Source organism: Gracilinanus agilis, chromosome 1, assembly GCF_016433145.1.
Source record: "Gracilinanus agilis isolate LMUSP501 chromosome 1, AgileGrace, whole genome shotgun sequence".
Lineage (NCBI taxonomy): Eukaryota > Metazoa > Chordata > Mammalia > Didelphimorphia > Didelphidae > Gracilinanus > Gracilinanus agilis.
In genome coordinates, this window is record NC_058130.1 from 634671355 (window position 1) to 634691660 (window position 20306).

The 20306-nt window shown below is 35.7% G+C and overlaps 1 protein-coding gene across 1 annotated transcript in view; it reads left to right on the forward strand.

Annotated features, from left to right (window-relative positions):
• PTDSS1 (phosphatidylserine synthase 1) overlaps nt 1-20306 on the forward strand; it is a 65243-nt gene that overhangs the window by 6478 nt on the left and 38459 nt on the right. Inside the window, exons 2-3 of the mRNA XM_044658212.1 lie at nt 10962-11053; nt 18861-18905. Of these exons, the coding sequence (XP_044514147.1) occupies nt 10962-11053; nt 18861-18905 (137 nt within the window). The remainder of the gene's footprint in view (nt 1-10961; nt 11054-18860; nt 18906-20306) is intronic.

Below are 20306 nucleotides of genomic sequence, written 5' to 3' on the forward strand. Positions count from 1 at the left end.
CTTTGATACTATGGGGAAGACTACCTAAGACAAAAGGATATTTAGCATTTACCCTAGGGTCCAACTGCTAGTCTCAGATTCCCTTCAGGGTGGATTCTCAGGGGAACTGGGAACAAGCACAAGCTTTGGGGGTCTCCAACCTACAAGCTATTTCTAAAACTTGGGGTTCATTCTATCTCACTAGGCCACAAGTTTGGGGTCTCTAGATTCCACATCGACACGCCCCCCCTTTTGGTCAAGACTGACTGAAAGTCGCTGACCAATGATGGAACTCTCACTAATGGTGGGGAAACCTTAGGATACAGGTATGGGCGATTGGCATTTGGGGACACTCCCCAGGGCCCGGCTCATTGACAGTTATGCCAGAGAAAGGTAGGCAGTCTACCCTTGGCAAATTTTGACAAACTCAACATTAGCCCACTTCCCCCCCAAGTCTTTTAAGCCTTTCAAATCCTGGGGTCCTGATGTATTGCCTTTGGCCTCCTCTCTCCTGCAGACTTCTCTCTTTGTACAAGACAGCTTCATTGCTGCAAGAGAAAACTTAAAAGAGATCTATAAACACATTCTTTAACACACCTTGATCAACTCCCAACCTACTTACTCACTATAAAAATTATACTCATATCTAGGCTTCTAACCTTACTCTGGACATCCCATGTCATTGATTCTATTAGTGTTCATTCTACACCCATTACATTATAAGATTACTTAAACTACACACACAATCAAAAAATTGCCTTACTTTACCAAAATATCATGTCAAAATCAACCCTACAAACTATAGAAATATAAAAGCTAAAATAAAACCACATCATAGGTTAATCAGGTCTTGTGAATCTGAAAGTAACCTCTCCTCTGTTCAGTGACCAAATTTTAAAATATCATCTAATACCAAGAAAAATTCTAATGAAATATTCTATGATGGCAATCTCAAAATCATATGAAAAACTATGACAATTTCAATGTGAAAACAATTTTAAAAAGTCTCAAATTAAAATTAACTCCAAAAATTCTCTCAAGATTGAAAATGCTTCTAAATTTCCCTAATTTTAAAACTTCTCACACACCCCCCTTTGGGGAGGTTGAGATGCTAGGGATTCATTCACCTTTTAACTACTTAACTATCATGCCTATTACTTTGTAGGAAAAAATGTTGCAACTGAGTCAGCTAATGTAAAGTCTATAGATAAAAATTCTTGTGAAAATAATTGTCTTGTTGAGGCAGTAACATGCTATCTCCTTAATCAATTTAGTTTTGGGTACACTTTTCAATTTCCTCAAGTATCTATTCATTGGCAATAAAGGCTCATTTACCATTGAACTTATAGCATTCCTAGGCACAAAAGTTTCCTTATCTCATTGTTTCCTGTTTAGGCTTCAAGATGTATAAACTTTATTGGTACTGGGGAGAAAGTCAGTGTTCTATCTGAACCCTGTTTATTAAAAATACTGCTTAGAAGCTACTATTTTTATGTATTGCTTCCCCCCTTTTTTTGACACTGATGTTTTGTCAGGTTTTCCTTATGACCTAAATTCTTCCTCCTTTTAGGAAAAGGGACCTCTAATCTGCTAACCTCATTCACAATGGCTAAAAATTTCCATTTGCCTTCACAATTCCCATATTGTAGGCCTTGCCTTTCTAAAGCTTCCTTCATCATATGATTATAGAAAATTGCTATAACAGGAGAAAGGTGGGAAGTAACTTAAACTGAGGGAGAAAGGCTCCCATAATTTGGAATATTAATGCCATGCATAAGTTGGTAATGATTGGCAGTCACCTGTAGAACTTGACAGAAACTTAGCTGAGCCATTTCTCAGCCTATGACTGCATCAATAACCAATTTCACTTCATAGCATTTCTTTTCCCAATTATCTTCCCATACAATTCGCCTTTAGATGGCAATTCTCTCTAACCATGCTCAGGGTTTAAAATGAATTATCTTTGCTTATTCACAATTATTTCTAGGCTCCCATCATTTCTTTCCTGAATTCTTCTGATATTACTTTGAGACAAACATGTTCTGTAATACTGAATTAGCACTCTGGAATCTCTGCTGCGAATTTTCAGATCTAACAGTTATTACTTTCAAGCCTCCTAAAGTAAAATGCTACTATTTTTAAATTTTACCTGCTTTAGTTAAATTTGGGGAATATCCTTCTAGGTTCTCTCCTTATAAAAGGGATTTTGCTCAGAGTAAATATATGAAAATGGTCAAGTTTTTGACTGTTACAGAAATTTGAAAGGCCAAATGAAAGCAATTAAGAAAGGTGATACTTATTGGTTCCAGTGACATCTTGGGGCTCCTTTGGATTTCTCATAGGTATCTTCTTCAGAGAATCTTTCAGATTCGGATTCTGAGTCTTGTCCATGCTTTTGGCTCCTAAGAACCAGCATGGAGAGATAAAAGTGCTCCAGGGGTTGTAAATAAAATCCCTTTAACAAGCCATATAGCAAACTTGACCTTAAGTAAGTTTTAATCGCTTCACCCACACTCCAGAACTGGGGTGGTAAAATGCAGGGCATTCCTAGAAATTACTTAAGAATTTTCGCAGGTGGGGAATTCCTTTCTCTAATATCGGTCATGTGCCAATGATCATCTATCAGAAAAATAATGCTCACAAAAATAAATTCCAAATTGGATTAGTTCTCTCCACTCAAAAAAAGAAAACTCAATTCCCTATAGGAATCAGGATTCCCTGGTCTTTTTGAAACAAAAACTTATGTATTGTAATGGTTGTACTCTGGAAATTTACCTTAAAAAAAAACCCTCCAAAAATCAGGCTATAGTTCATGATCCCTTTTAAAACCCATAAAACTTCTCTTGACCCAAAACTTTGGATTACTAAGGAAAAGCTAAGAATTACCTTTAAATCAGAATACCTATCCAATTCCCTTCTATCTTGCTGTCCTTGGCTCCAAATTACCTTTCTCTCAGCCTGGCCTCAAAAGCTTTCCTTTTGGCCTAAGGCTAAAGTGGCTCCTTCAGAGGAAAATTTTTGGTTAATTTAAAATTCTTCAGTTTCCTTCCCATTTAAAGGAAAGCCTTTCCCTAGCCATATCTTGTCATTTTACAATGACACAATGACCAAAAATGAACTGTCTTTACTTCTGAACACACGCTAATAAGAAAAACCTTGCTCTCTGGAAACAAATAACAGCTTGAAAAAAAAAAACATGGAATTACAGCACTCAAATAACAAATTTAACATCTAGAACAAATGCATCTCATTACCAACATTATTAAAACATTAAGTGCACTTGGTATACAATATTTCACACATTATACCAAAACTGGGAAGAAAAGATTAGAATTTTAAAGTTATGAATTTCTGGACCTCCTTTTGCCTGTTGCCTTTTGCTGGCTATCCTCATATCCGATCGCCAACTTCTATCTCTTTAGCTTTTGGGAGGAATTAACTGTTAAAACAAATTTAGACATTTAAATCACAAGCATTAAGGTTATTAGTGGATCCTTTTTAAAGCACACCAAATACAATATAAGCAAAACCTCAGAGAAATGAGAAGAAATCCAGAACTTAAGTTCTTTAAGCTTCTGTGAGAAGCTCTTTTGCAAAAATTTACAACCATTTAAACTTTAAACCCTTAAACTGTGGCATTTCCATTCATGAAGAAGCTTTCTCCATTTAATTGACTTAAATGTACATTCAGGCTCCCACACTCCAGCTCAACTTCCCATTCAAAGCTTTCAGCCAGCCATTCACACCTCTGAACTACTCTCCTTGCTCTTCTACTCCAGACATGCTTCACCCACTTTCACATGCAACAACACACACATACACACTCTAATACCTAGTCACACTCAGAGCTTGTAGTGGGTTGAACTAGACTCCATTTTGGCCCATTCACCTTGGGACCATTTGCCAGGCATTTACATTTAACTCCCGGCAGTATCATTAGGTGTTTCTTCGGGCTGCTGGCTGCTTCCACCTCTTGGGGCCACAGATTTACTGTGTTTCAATATCCAGACACCCGTGGGCTGGTTCTGGTTCTGCAACTCTCGGTAGATCTACAGATCATTGCCTAAACCCCCTTAATTAGAGTGGGTCACTCCCAAATGCGTGTGACCAAGTCCTTTACTCCGAGAGCCACTTGCCTGGCCCCTCTGCTAACCAGACTCCTGACTCAATCCTAAATGGGCTGTGTGGGTACCTCATGTCTTGGGGTCCTCGTATAAATATGAAAAATAATAAAGGCTGGTATAAATATATATATTAGTAATTTAATTAAAGCCATGCTGATAGATAAAGTTATTAGACCACGCGCTTGTAAGAATTCAAAATCTCCACCCTCGCCATTACTGTCTCCTGTCTCCTCCCAAATCTGCTGGCCAAGAGCGCACTCCCTCCTAACCCAGGAGATTATAAACTCCTCTCTGCGTGGAGATGTAGGTGTCCCCACGCCCAAAGAACCGGAACCGGAAACCCGTTGGACCACGGGAAATGTAGTTTGGCATCTCCCAAATTTCACTTTTACAATTCCCCGTGAGGTCCGGCAAAAAAAAGGTTAGTTCTTTTTCTTCGCTGGACCTGTAAAAATAGAAAACTTCTAAAATTTAGGAATTTGAGGGATAAAAGAAATAGATGAACAAATGGTTAAAATTAGCCGCATTGACAAAAAACCAATTCGGGGGCAGTCCCCTATTGGTATAACAGTGTACAATTAAAACAATACATACAACTCAATTTCAACTCCCCATAGTTCAATCAACTGCACCCCAAAGTTCAAAATTTGGTCTTCATGGTACAGTGAAGGCTTTTCAGACATCTTCATGGTGTCTTCACCAAACGAGTTCGTCGTCTGGATTCTGGGGAGATGGTAGGATCCTTATCCTGAAATTATTCTCAAAAGAATTTAAACTTTACATTATAGATTACAAAACATACATTTTCTTCTAAGATTTATACAATTCCCCGTGAAATTACTCCTAAAAGAGTTAAATATACATATATTTTTTACATTATCGAATTTTAAAAAACTTAACAGATATCCCCGTGAGGTAAATCTTAAACACACCTTTTTTATAAAAAAAGGTACCTCAGGTCAGCTAAGGATGGCAAAATACAAAGAATAAAATTCAAGAAAAAAAGAAAAAATTAACTTGTGAATGAAATGTAAAATGTGCAAAATCTGGGGAAAATAAACTTAGACCTTTGAATGAAGGTCTAATTAAAGTGAATTCAGCAGTTTGCAATTACCCATTCAGGGCCAGGACTTAAGGAAAATGTCTCTCTCTGATCTGACTTTATCATCAGCTTTTTTAGGGAACTGAGCCAAATAAATAACCAATCTTAGGTGCTTTCTAGGAATCTAAGTCGAGGGGACCCACATCCTCTAAAGTTTTTAGAAAAGACTGGGACTCTAGGACTCAAACCCCAATTTCCAAGCCCTAAAGTATTGGCATAGAGCTGCTGCAATTATGCAGATCTTAGTCAGTCAAGTCTCTGACCATGTGCTTTCTTTTTTAGCACGAAAACGGCTTTCATATTCCCTTACAGTAGAATCAGACAGGCATTTAATCACAGTCCTATAGGCTCAGGTATTTGCTGTAGAATCAGAAAAAGGATAAATAATGATTATATATGTACTTCCAGTACAAGATGAGAAAAAGGAAAAATCAATTGCTCATTAGAAAAATGTTTTAAAAATTTTAAAAAAAAAATATATATATATAGCTTAGAACTAGAAGGGTTATGTTACCCAAAAATGAGGTTTTCTGTGAGAGAAAGTGGGTTTTACAAAATAGCAGATTCACAATGCACATTCAAATAGAGTACCACTATTTCCAAAAGCACATTTTAAAACAATAAATAGCGATGTTCAAAATCATATACTTGTTACAACCTGTAACCCTTGGCAAATGCTGTTATTGCTTCCATAGCAAAGAATATACAGGAGTTCCTTGACTCTGTATTTAAAAAAAAATCCTGGGTAGGAATGCGTCTACCTATTCCAGGCAATAATGCCTCTTATAATAAAATATATAAAAGCTTTATCCTTTAAGACAACAATTCTTAAGGATTTAAAGTAAAAGTTAAAAAATCTCTTGTAAAATTACAAGGTAATATTCAAAGCAAGGAAACTTTCAAGGTTCTTTGCAATTACCAAGACAGAATAAATTTTAAAAGACATGTGCTCTATAAATCCAGTAGTATCAAATCAACAAGCTGGTCAAAACCTCTTACCAGTTCTAATAGATTTTTCTCATTATTTAGGAGTTACAATAAAATCATAACAGAATTAATCTAGCAGCCACAAACTACATTAAATTAAAATGATTCAGTGTAACAGGAAAATCAATGAAATAAGCAAGATTAATTTACAAAACTAATTAGCAAAATACAGTAAGATACAGTCTCTTTAAAAGTCATTCAGTTCTGAAAGGTTTTTTTATAATCAGTCTTTGCTCAAAGTTCTGAGCAGGTATGGCGTGAAATTTCTTCCCTTGAGTTCAGTTTTTAATCACAAGCAAGTTTGAATAGGCCATTCGACCCCATTAAGGGTAAACTCTTTAATCAAGGGAAAGGGGGAACAGGGCTGATTAGGCCTCTTATGCAGAGCTGCGCCTTATGCAGAGTGAACCCAGCTTCGCTCTGCTCCCTGACTCACTGGGAGAGACACCGTGCTAGATGACCACTTCAAGAGGAGGAAATTGGGGAACTTATATACCATTTGGGAAGACCTAGGGGCTGGGGAAGATGATTGAAGTTATACTGGTAAGGATGAGATTTACAGTCAAGCTTGGGAAAGGGCAGGGACCTTGATACTATGGGGAAGACTACCTAAGACAAAAGGAAATTTAGCATTTACCCTAAGGTCCATTATTCAGTCTACAACTGCTAGTCTGAGATTCCCTTCAGGGTGATTCTCAGGGGAACTGGGAACAAGCATAAGCTTTGGGGGTTCTCCAACCTACAAGCTATTTCTAAAACCTGGGATTCATTCTATCTCACTAGGCCACAAGTTTGGGGTCTCTAGATTCCAGGTCGACACTCCCATGGTAATTGGCTATTTATTCTTTAGCTGGCTTCCAGCAGCTTTCTAGGTTGGCAAAAGTAAAGTCAGAATACAAGTTTTCCCAGTGGGCCTTTATGCCCTGGGATTTTCTGCTTTTGAGGAATCATCCTCACTAGCATAGTTTTCTAGAATCAACCTTTGCAAAGATCCCTCAGCTTAGAGAACCATGATGATAATAGCTGCATTTTCCATACTATTTTTCCACAAATTACCTTAGTTTCTACAACCCAGGAACTTCATCACTCACTGCAGTGTAACATTGGAGGTTATAGTTGCTTCGCTGAATTCTTCTTTTGGTTATGGATATTTATCATGTATATATTTAGGCCTTTGTGACTCTTCTGCATCATCTCTACAGGCTTAATAGATAAAAAGAACTTAAGACCACAAACTAAATTAAGATGATTTGGTCATCAGATAAATAATCAAGTAAGCCTTTACTTCAGGTTTTCTTTGTTGTTTAGTTACCATATGGTTACTCAAAGATTCCAGGACCTTTGAGACCAGGAAAGAGGACTTACTCTTCTCCCTAATTTTCTCAGAGTCTAGAGACCAGATGTCCTTTATATACACATTTAAATTTATGCTTTAAAGTTAAAGTCTTCTTCCTAGATCCCATATCCAGATCAGGATTCCTGAGTTTTAGTTTCTGTCCTACCACCAGTTTTATTGCCTTAGACTAGTCAGAGGATAATAATGATGATACAAAAGCTAGCATTTGCATAGCATTTAAATAGATTTGCACTTCAAAGATATTTTATATCCTTATAACAACTTTGAGTCACACAACTTATAAGGATTTGAGACAGGATTCAAACCCATGTCTTCCTTATTCTTCCTTATTGACTAATAACATATATTGTTATTCCATATCAACTTTGGGAAGTCTGCTGATCTCGGAATTGGGTAACCTAGGTTTTTGTGCTAATTTTACTTCTAATCAGCATAGGACTCAGGTACACTTATCAAATATATAAATTTACTGATGGAACTTAGCATAATGCCTAGCACATAATAATGATGGCTTGCATTTATGTGGTGCTTTATGGTTTGCAAATCTTTATAGTTATCTCATTTCATCCCCATAACAAACCTGGTTTTATAATAGGTGCTGTTATTATCTCCTTTTTACAGATGAAGAAACTGAGGGAGCCAGGTTAAGTGATTTGCCCTTGGTTAATGAGTCAGCTAGGTAGTGCAGTAGATAGAGCCTTGGGCCTGGAGTTAGGAAGGCCTGAGTTTGAATAAGGCCTCAGATATTTGATAACTATATGATGGGTCAGCACAACACTTAACCTCTCCCTTAGTTTCCTGTAAAATGGGGATAATAATATCAACAACTTCATAGAGTTGTGAGGATTAAATGAGATATTTGTAAAGCACTTAGCACAATCTATGGCATAGAGTAGATACTTTACAAATGCTATCTCTTGTTGCACAGCTGGCAAGTGTCTGGGGCAAGGGTGTAGAATAGATGATGACTTACAGTCACTTAAATCAGTCACATTCTGAGATTGATTTTTGTGATGTTGCTTATTCTAGCTGTGGGACTTTATATGACCCAAGTGTCATTTTCTAAATGGAGATACATTAATTCCCTATATGTTTCCAGGCAGTCTTAACCCTTAATAGAATCTGCCCCTGTAATAATGCTATAGAGAGTTCTATAGGGCACGGGGTATGTTTAGCACAGTAATAATGATGCTGATGGCAGAGTTGTAACATTGTCATGATGCTTAATCTATAATATTTCCATGCTTTTAAGGAGCCCCCAGAATTTGCATTTTTGTTCCTAAACAAATATTTAAGAATTTATAAAGCGAGCACTCAAATCTTTGTCCCATATCAGAATTTATAGGGTTGATGAAAATGATAAATGAAGTTATATTGCTTTTGTGATCTCCTTTCTTCAAATGATATGCTACTTTTTTTATTTGAAAAATTTTATTTAATTAATTGGTTTAGAATATTTTTCCATGGTTATGTGATTCATGTTCTTTCCCTTCCCTCCTTCCATCCACCTCTCATAGCCAATGAGCAGTTCCACTGGGTTTTACATGTGATACACCACTTTTTTTTTTTTTTTTTTTTTATTTTAAACCCTTAACTTCTGTGTATTGACTTATAGGTGGAAGATTGGTAAGGGTAGGCAATGGGGGTCAAGTGACTTGCCCAGGGTCACACAGCTGGGAAGTGTCTGAGGCCGGATGTGAACCTAGGACCTCCTGTCTCTAGGCCTGGCTCTCAATCCACTGAGCTACCCAGCTGCCCCGATACACCACTTTTAAAAAATCTGCCAATAATTCTGGAATGATAGGTGAATTGAATGCATGAACCACATGATAGTACCTAAATATTACATATTTAATAGCCTTGATGTCATACAAATACCAAAAAGTATAATATGATGGCACTGGCCTTAGAACAAATATAATTTCTATTATTTGCAAAACCATAATTCAATGGCTAATCAAAATATCAATCATATAACATAGACATTATATAAGACCTTGAGACCTAGCATCTTTGCTTTCGAGAATAGTTTCTCCTCACAACTCTAAAAGTATTTGAATAATTTGGATAATCTAGATATTTTCTTATCCAGTTATTCTCTCCTTTAAAATTTTCCTACATTGTTCAACCCTATTGTTTAGTTTTCCTTTTTATTTTTTGTTTTTCTACTAGAAATATTCTTTTCCTATAATCCTTCCTCAAAAACAAGGAATTAATAGCATTTAAGGAATTAGTAGCATTTTTACTGTAAAGCTCCTGTTCCTTCAGTTGTGTACATTATTTTCTTCTATTAAGATTAATCTCATGTTTTCTGCTTTCTCATCTTGCATTTATTTTTCCACTATCTACTCAAACACAATAATAGAAAGGCTGAACTTATTTTCCTCCCATCTCTCTCTACTTCTCAATCATTATCATTATTTCATATAATCCTCCTGTTACTAATCTAATATTCCATTTTCATTTTTCCTTCTTCCATTCACTAAATGTGTTACTAGACTCTCTTCATGTAAACTTTCAAAGTCTTTCTTTTCCTCTCTGCTGTGTTGTTAGACCAAAGGTTCTTGTTCATTTTGAAAAATTTCTCTTATTTTTGATATTTCTGTTTCTTTTCCTTTTCCCACAATTCCTTTGTTTCAATAATGGATATAATCTTTCACTTCCCACTGATTTCCTTTATTTATTTATTTATTTTTAAACCCTTACCTTCCGTCTTGGAGTCAATACTGTATATTGGCTCCAAGGCAGAAGAGTGGTAAGGGTAGGCAATGGGGGTCAAGTGACTTGCCCAGGGTCACACAGCTGGGAAGTGTCTGAGGTCAGATTTGAACCTAGGACCTCCCGTCTCTAGGCCTGGCTCTCAACCCACTGAGCTACTCAGCCGCCCCCCCCCCCCCACACTGATTTCCTTTTAAGCTGTTCTTTCCATAGTATTTTTTTCTTTCTCTCTTATTCTCAAAACTCATTCAACCACTTGCTCACCATTTAACTTTGTAAAGGAAGTTGCTCTGGGAGAGCTCCTAGAGTGTGTTATCTCTCGCCTGCCTCTAGATGTCATTTCTTTAGGTATGGTGGAGGGGTATGGTAGAGATACAGGGAATAAAGGAAAAACATAGGTAGGACTGGATCTAGGTTAGGTGGTCAGTATTGCCCCCATTATTTTTTGGGTGTTTCAGGCATTTGTTTCCATATTTGAGCTTCTCACAACCATTTCTCACTTCTCTGATTGATTCCTGAAGGTATGTTTGTTTGTACCAACCCACTTTACTTCTCAGATCAATTTCCTCATGAAAAACAAAGCATCCTGGCCTGGAGGTCTCAGGAGAAGGCTATGTTTTTATACAGTAAAGCTCTAAGGACATTGCTGTAATAAAGAAATAACAATAATTTGATTTTGTTTTTCTATTTTCAGAGATGATTCTGTTCAAGAAGATAATATTTGGAAAGGCATCCTCTCTGTTATTTTCTTCTTTCTCATTATCAGTGTGTTAGCTTTTCCCAATGGTAAGTAATAGATTACTTTCTTTCATTTCATCTTCATGTAATTTTATTTCTAGTCATTGAAAGTAGTATGGTCTAGCCCAGTGATGGGCAAGCTTTTTAAAGAGGGGCCAAAGGAAAGGAAATGCTCATCTGTCAGTCTGTTTCCAAGGCAACTCTTTCTAAGTTCGATTGTATTATATCCTACTCATTGTATTCGTCAGAATGTCCCACGGGGTGGATAGAACATTTCAGGGGGCCACATCTGCCCCGAGAGCTATAGTTTTCCCATCACTGGTCTAGGTGATAGAAATGAAATGGAGTCTGCAAATCAGGTTCTGCCTTATCAAAACAAATCACACTTTTCCATGACTTAAGTTACTCCACTTTATAAGTGAAGAAAGAACTGAAAAGATTATAAGGAAGGACTGAAATAGAGTTTGTTCTCTGATATGATAGCATAATATAGTGTATAGAGTCCTGTTCTTCAAATCAGAAAGACCTGGGTTCAAATAGACTAATAAGAGATTGAGCATAAGTCATTTCTTGGCTATTAAGGACTTACTGTTAAAGGGTATTAGAGTTTGTTTGGCCTACAGGATTTGAGTGTAGTTCTATTCTGTCAAGGCTTAACAGGATTCTAGTTCTAACTCTGCCATTAACTAGTAGTGTGACCCTGGGAAAGTCACTTATACCTCAAGGTCTTCATCTATACAATAAGGAGATTGATATTGAGAACCTTATCCTGGTTTCTTAACATCTAAGAGAGCCTTAAGGAGGAAAGGATTGAGATAGGTTGCAAAAAGACAATATGAAGACCAGGAGGGAGAGAGGGAGACCCACTGCTCCTAGTCTACCCAGGTAGGACAAATCTAATTCTTCTTCTATATGATAATCCTTTAACTCCTTGAAAACAATTATTTCCTCTCATAAGTCTTCCCTTTTCTGGTGATTGGTCATCTCCCTCATTCTGGACATTACACTTCTATTAATATAACCTTAGATTAGACTGAACTTAAAGTCTACTGAAATCTTCTCATTTTTTATTCATCTAGCCATACCGCCGTCATCCAATATATGTCCAGTTGTTTATTGAGCCCATTTGTAGAACTTTACATTTATCCTCATTAAAGTTTTTCTTATTAGTGTCACCTCATAGTGTTAGATCTTTTTTGGATCCTAACAATACTGTCAGTATTTTAGTTAGTTCTCCCAAATTCATATGAACTGCAGATTTGATAAGCACTTATATCAGCTATGCCTTCACCTAGACAGAAGCTTTCCATGTAGTTGAAAGCTAACTTTTTAAATTCAGATACTTTTTTCTTTTATTTGTTTGCATTTTTTAAATATAAATCTTTAGAAAGAGTACCACCATACTTTTCTACCTTCTTAAACAGAGCACACTAAATATTAATCTTTCTTAATTGATGATCAGGGTTCATTCTCTTCCGTCTTAGAATCAATACACCATATTGGTTCTAAGGCAGAACAATGGTTAGGGTTAGGCAATGGGAGGGAGTTAAGTGTCTTGCCCAGGGTCACACAGCTAGGAAGTATGTGAAACTAGATTTGAATCCAAGACCTCCAGGCTCTAGGCCTGGCTTTCAATCCACTTAGCCACCCATCTGCCCCCAGGATTCATTCTCTTGATGCGATACTAGTATCAGTGTACATTTAGATGTAGATAGTGTGAAACTTAAAGCTGAATGAGTCCTAGCTTCAGCCATAGCCCTGAAAGTGCTTTATTGAAAACATAAGTCTTATGTTTTGATCACTTATTTCTTCCTGTAATTCTCTCCCCTCTGCTATTCTCTTCCATCTTTCTTCTATTTGTCTTCTTGAAATTTCCCTGCTGTTATTTGTCATTTTCTTAAGAAGCAAAGATGACCTTTTGTGACAAAGTAGTTAAAGCACTTTATTCTTTTCATTCATCAAATCAGCTATACACAGGAGGTTGTATATAATCTCTTGACCACAAAAGATTTGTTGCTTAGTGGGATTTTTTTTGGCCTAAATGGTCTGGAAAGATGGTTCTATTCTAAAAAATCAAGGTTTTACTATATATTTTTCAGTAGTCCCTCAATTGTCTCCCTCAAGGGAATTTTATAGCAAGAACTTAAGTTTTCAGTAACATGTGGTTTCCATAAGTTACTAGAAGAAGACTATTTAGGCAATAAATCCACATGACTTTAAAGCAGCTTGTGATAATTTTGTTTGATTTCTAATGGGTATTTCCTGTGTTCCCCAAGGAGGCTGCCTTATCAGCCCTAATAATCTTTAAATGAATTTTAAAATTTCTATTTAAGCTGTGGAATCTCCTGTTTCTCAGTTTCAAAAGAGATAAAATATAACATTCAGTTCACTTTTCATCCCAACTAAGATGGAGCTTCTGAGACATAGTTTTAAAAGTATATTCAAGACAAGAACACAATAAAAATATTTAATTTTATATAGCATAATATTGGAAATGAAAACAAACACAGAGATCATGATATTCTTTTTAAAGAAACAAAGGGCCAGAAGGATAAGGGAATGGATAGGTGAGAGAATCCAGGCAGTGAGAGGTCATTTATTTCTCCCACACCCTCATCCCCACATTGTACAAATGAGTAGATTAAGGCTCAGAAAGGTGAAGTAACCCACCATAGTTATATAAATAGTGATTTACTAGAGTAACAAGAACTGACATTTCTAATGCCTTCAGTTTTGCAAAATACTGTCATTTGGCTTCCATAACAACTCTGTTATGGATATTATACCTATTATCTGGTCGAGGGATTTGCCTATGGTCATATAGCTAAATAAGCTTAAGAGGCAGAATTTGAGCACAAGTCTTCCTAATTTTAAAGTTGGATCCTATGACTTGGAAGTGTATATAAGGAAAGGGCTCTACAATGGGAGTCAAGACATCTGGATTCAAATCTTAGTTCTACCACTAGTTAGTTACTGCTTTAGTTAGACATTTCACTTCTCTAGTCCTTGGGTCATCCCTTTTTAGTATAAGAAGATTGGACTAGAAGTCCTGTTCAAGTTTAATGTTATATGGTATCTTGATAAATTAGTGAAATGAGGAAGTTGATCATTATACTATACTCTTTACTCTCAGCTGGTCAACTCTATCGGGAAAATCATGTTCAGTTCTGGATCACATGTTTTAGAACAGGTATTGACTAGGAGAATATCTAAAGGAAGGTAATAATAGTGAGGAGACTTATTTATGATTTAGTGGAAAAGAATAGTGTTTTTGTAATCAAAGACCTAAATACATGTCCTCGTTGTATTACTTTGGACATGTCACTCACATCATTGTGGATGAGCTCTCTCACTGTACATATTAAAACTCATTCCAATTGGTCAACAGTTTGGCAGTAATTAGGTTTATATCAGCATCTTATACCATTTATCAAGCTAAGTTCTGAATAGATGCATGGCCTAGATATAAAGGGTTACTTACATCTTATACAAATTAGAGGAACAAAGAAGGAATCACCTTTTGGATCTTAGTATTCATGACTTTAAAAACAGTATAGAAAATTAAAAATTTTTGGATAAATAAATCTTATATAATCTAATAGAAAGAATATACATATCTAAGCTAAACCCTTGCAGAAGGTGTCTCTGATAAAGGTTTCCTATGAAATCAGATTTATAAGTTATTCCAAAATAGGTAAATTATCTTAAAATATGAACAGGCAGTTTTCAAAGGAAAATAATCCAAGCAATCAATAGCCATATATATGTATATATATTTTAAACCCTTACCTTCTGTCTTGGAGTCAATACGGTGTATTGGCTCCAAGGCAAAAGAGTGGTAGGGCTAGGCAATGGGGGTTAAGTGACTTGACCAGGGTCACACAACTAAGAAGTGTCTGAGGCCAGATTTGAACCTAGGACTTCCCATCTCTAGACCTAGCTCTCAATCCACTGAGCCACCCAGCTGCCCCCAATAACCATATTTTTAAAAAAGCTATATGTCACTAATTTAAATAATGAGAGGGAGTAATTTAAGGGAAAAATTAATAAAAGAAAAAATAAAGTTAGAAGGGAAATGGTTAATCGGGAAAAAATCTTTATCTGAAGTTTCTCTGATAAATTCATTTTCACTATATGTAAGGAATTGATAAAACTATAAAAGCAAAAGCCAGTCTCTAAATGATAACTGGTCAAAACATATGAACAAGTAATTTTCACAGGAAGAAATCTAAGCTATCAACAGCCATTTGAAAAAGAGCTCCTAATCATTAACAATTAGAGAAATGCAAATCAAAAGAATCAAAGGGACCCAGAGTGTTCCACCAATCATATTGGAAGAGGTCACCAATAAAAGGAAAATGACAAACATTGAGGATTTTTGGGAGAACCTCTACACCAATACACTGTTGTAGTAGTTTTAAAAATTGATTTAGTCATTCTAGAAAGCTTGACCAAAAATGTTAACAAAAAACTGGAAACTATGGGATGCCTACCAGTTTGTGAATGACTAAACAAAATATAGTATTGTGCTGGTGGCACAATAGATAAAATGCTGGGATTGCAGTTAGAAGATTTGGGTTTACATGACTTCAAGACATTTACTAGCTTTATGATCCTTGGGCACATCACTTAACTTTTGTTTGCCTCAGTTTCCTCAACTGTAAAATGGAGATAATAGCTCCTATCTCACAGGACTGTTGTGAGGATCTAATGGAATAATATTTGTAAAAGTGCTTAGCATAGTGCCTAGCTTGTACATAGTAAGTACTTGTAAATGTTTATTTGCTTTCCCTTCTCTTCCTCTAATGAAACATTATTCTGAGAAATTACAGAATTGGGGGTAGGGAAGAGGAGCAGCAGTGGCTCAGGGAATTGAGAGCCAGATTCAGTGACAGGAGATCCTGGGTTTAAATCTGGCCTCAGATACTTCCTAGCTTTGTGACCGTGGGCAAGTCACTTGACCCCCATTGCCTAGCCCTTATTGCTCTTTTGCCTTGGAACCAATTACACAGTATTAATTCCAACTTGGAAGGTAAGGTTTGTTTTTTTTTTTAAATCTTTAAAAAAAAGAAGAAGAAATGAAAATGGAGAGTTTTGGGGAAACCTGAGAAGCCTTTATATGAATTGATACAGAGGGAAATGAACAAGTGCACTGTAAAGACCACTTTAAAAGATTTAAGAATTCTAATCCAGGCAGTGAACAACAGTGACTCCAGAAGCTGCTACTCACTACCTGTCAAATAAGTGATAGACACAAGATAAAAAATGAAACATATTTTTTGAATGACCCCAATAGGAATTTTTTTTTGTTCACTGTTCATTTGTTCCAGGTTTTGTTTTTCTTATGGTGAAGGCAAATGGAAAGAAAAAGAGGAGGATAGGTAGAATTGCCTCTCTACCCTCCAGCAAACAAACAAAAAATATGAGTTAAGACTAGAAGGAAGTCCAGAAGGAATTATAAGCAAACAGGAAAACTTTGATACATGTTGATTTTATTATATACTTTAAAAGAAAACTATATGAAAGAGATTCTTGGTTTCATATTAATCTTCTGTTCTTCAGTGTATATGGAAATATTCATTTTACTTGGTGTTCATTAAATTCAGAATGAAAAGGGATGTATTTCTTTCGAGGAGCCTACATTGATACCCATAGAATTACAGGGAAAGGGAGGATTTGGGTGAATCAGAATGTATGGTAGTAGACATCTGGTATGCTGATGGAGACTTATTTATATATTTCCCTATTTTTCTCCTGCTAAGTCAAAATTTTACTGAATTCAGTATTTTTCAGATATTATTTGGATTATAGCTTATGATACTTTAATACAAATGACCCTTTCTGGGAGTATTTTTAATCTCAAAAAATAGTTAACTCAAATGAATCTTGAGCATCTGCAATATATAGAGATATGAGGTATGTTTAAAGAACTGGAGTTCAGGGCAGTATTTCAAAGGGCTACTCTACCATTGACTCCTAAACTTATCCTCCAAAGGATAGGTATGATTTCAGCTCAGATTTTTTGTTTTTATACATAATGCTTCATACTTCTTTCTCACTTCCATATCTTCAGATAAAACAGAATTATTATCTTTCATGGAGAGAGTGAAAACTGCTTGGGAAAAGGTCTCTTATAGCATGTGTATTTAATTGATTAAAGAATTGGGGGGAATACACATCTTTTTTATTTTTAATTTGTTGAACACCAGGAAAAAAAACATTTCCAGCCCCACTTCTATACTATACATAAAATTATTGGTTTTTTAAATATAGAGGTATTATCCCCATTCATCTTGTTAGCTTTGGCCCATTGCTTCAAAACCAGGGGTCGGCAACACATGGCTCCTTCTGCAGGAGCCATAAAGTCAATTTTTTTTCAGGCGCTGTTACAGGAGAGCTCACTGTTATAGGAGTGCACACTGTGAGCACTGTACGGCTCTCACGAAATTACATTTTTTAAAATGTGGCATTTATGGCTCTCACGGCCAAAAAGTTGCTGACCTGTGCTTCAAACTGTCATAATCTTTTTATCCCCCAGTTCCGTCATCTAGTTAGCTATCACTCCTGGGTACTCTACTAGAAATCTTCCACTCTTAAAAATTCATTAATCACTCTTGGTATATTTACTTAACCAGTTTGCAACCTCCTAACTATACTATTCTCTACTCAAATCATCTCTCTCCAACTCATCACAAGGATATCAAGAGATTCTGCCCATGTCATTAAATGATCCTACTCATCTAATTAGCCTATCAGAAAAACATTAGATTAAATTGGCATAAATCTGATTAAATCATCTAATTAACCTATCAGAAAAGCATCAGATGATACTGGCAGATTCCTGGTTCTTCAGGAATAGTGCTGCTACCTTGTGGTAGTTGCTTCTTTACTTTCTCAGTGTTTTCAAAGATTTCCTTTAATCATTCTAGAATTCTTCAAGAGATCAGTAGCAAGTTCAGAAACCTAAAGTTTTAAAATATTTTCTTTTTTCCTCCTTTTGAAAATTAAAACAACATTCTAATCTCCAAATCCTTGGTGCTTCTACTAGTAGCCACAATTCCTCAAAGATCATCCATGGTGGTTCAGCAACCACAACTACAATTTCATTTTCTTGGGTTTAAATTTGTCTAGACCAGGTAGCATAAGCATCAAAGGAGAGGCATTTTCTTACCTTTTTTCTCATTTATCTCTGATATCAATTATTCTTTTTCAGAAATAAATTTCTGTAACTATCTTTTGTCTTTAAAATATGGTGTCTGAATTCCTTCATCACTCAAAGAGCCTCCTGCTATAATAAAAATAAACAATTCACCATATCAAAAAAACCTGACATATGCAGTGTTCTACTCCTATACGTCTTCATTTCTGCAAAGAATGGCCTTCTTGGCTTTCACTGTTTCACAGCACCCAGTTTTGTTCTTTTCATTTATGTTGTTGTATTCTAATTATGTATATTATTTTCCTGGTTCTTACAGGTTTACATGCAAAATATCAATAGAATAGTTTTATCTTCTACTTCTCTTCCTTTATCATCTTCCTGCATATCTTACAATCATTCTTGCTTTGAAAAAAACTCATTCTGACTTCCAAACAACCTATTTATGGAACCTATCCTTTTATTAAATTGGAGATTCCTAAAGAGGATTGTAAGGATTAATGAGTTAATATAAGCTAAGTTTTTAAGTATAATCTTTCACTCAAAAATATTAATGAAAAGATTTTCTGTGTTGGTATTTTTCCTTTAAGCATTAGAAAGTTTAATGTCTTCAAAATCCACATATGAACTGGTTCTAACACAGTTTCACTTCTTCACTTATAATTTGTTTATGTTCTTTTTTTATGTTTTTAACCACAGGTCCTTTTACTCGACCACATCCTGCTTTATGGCGAATGGTTTTTGGTAAGTTTAAGTGAATTAATATATCTGTGCATTTGCATGTACATTTGTTGTTGTTTATTGATGTCAGTATATCATTTTTAATTTTCTATCAAAATGATTGAACTTAGTTGTTAACCTACTAATAATTCCAGAGCCTAAAGGAAACTTTTAATCTCCATGATTAATTCTGGTGCTACTATTAATACATATCATATTCTGATTATGGAAGCATTTCCTGTTATTATACCTGTCTCAAGGGCTACATGTGTACCTTTAAGATTCATATACCCTATTCTCAAAGCAGTCAAGAATTAATAAAGGAAATCACTGGTTGCTTTTTCCTAAAAGTTGTGACTAGGAGAACAGCAGGGATTATAGAAGGACAACTAAGGCAGAAAACCTACAGTAGCTAAATTTATGGTAGTAGATCAGAATTACTCTGAGATAATACTCTATTTTTTCCACAGCACAGAGGCAAATGGAGACAATAGAAAGATGCCCTAATGATTTCTGTCTCTGATCCAAGCTCATTCTTAAGTGACTTCTCCATATACTAAAGTTTATACTAGCAGCATAGACTTTGTATAGTGTATCATGAAGGCTTCAGTTTCTCCTGTTTTAATAGTAGTCATCTCACATAAATATTATTTCAGGTTTTCTGAACTTGAGTTTTCTGGTCCAGATATTTAAATTAACATCACAAAATCATAGCTATAACTGATAGAAAAATAGACCTTAAAACCCTGCATATCCCCTCACTGCCTGTCTATGAGGGTTACCAAGTAAAGAATAATTTCTTTTATTTAGGTGGGGGCAGGAGGGGGAAGAAACAGGTAAAAGAAAGTGAGGAAAAGAGAAAATCAAGAAGCCAGAAAGATTAAAAGTTTTGGTTTTGTTTGCTCCTGTGATACTCAAAAATTTTAAAGAAGTCACTTAATTTACTTTGGTAATTTTCCTCTACTTCTTGTCATAGACCTAATATAGCCACTTGAGGTTATAAATTACTGTGAGCTTGGATTGGATGCTTATTAATTTTTCTCACCACAGCTGATCCATTTAGCATAATGAGCAAATTAATCTTTGTTTCCTGCCTATTCCTCTAGAGAATCTCCATTTTTACCATTCAGCCATTAATTTATAAGGATCATTACAGCAAGCCATTTAGGGGTTTCTTTTCTTTTTAAGACTTAGAATATTTTACTGAAAACTGCTGGCATGAGTCAGTATTGGTATAAAGGAATATATGACCCCACCTAAGAGCTTGGGAATCATTAGACTCTGTGAGCTCCTTCCATATCTGAATCTGTGATTCCTACACTGTTTGCCCAGACTCCCCTGAGATGGCCTGCAGACTGGAGCACACAACATGATAATGGTTTATAAAAGATTTTATTCCAGTCACAGATATTCCCTCCTGTAGAG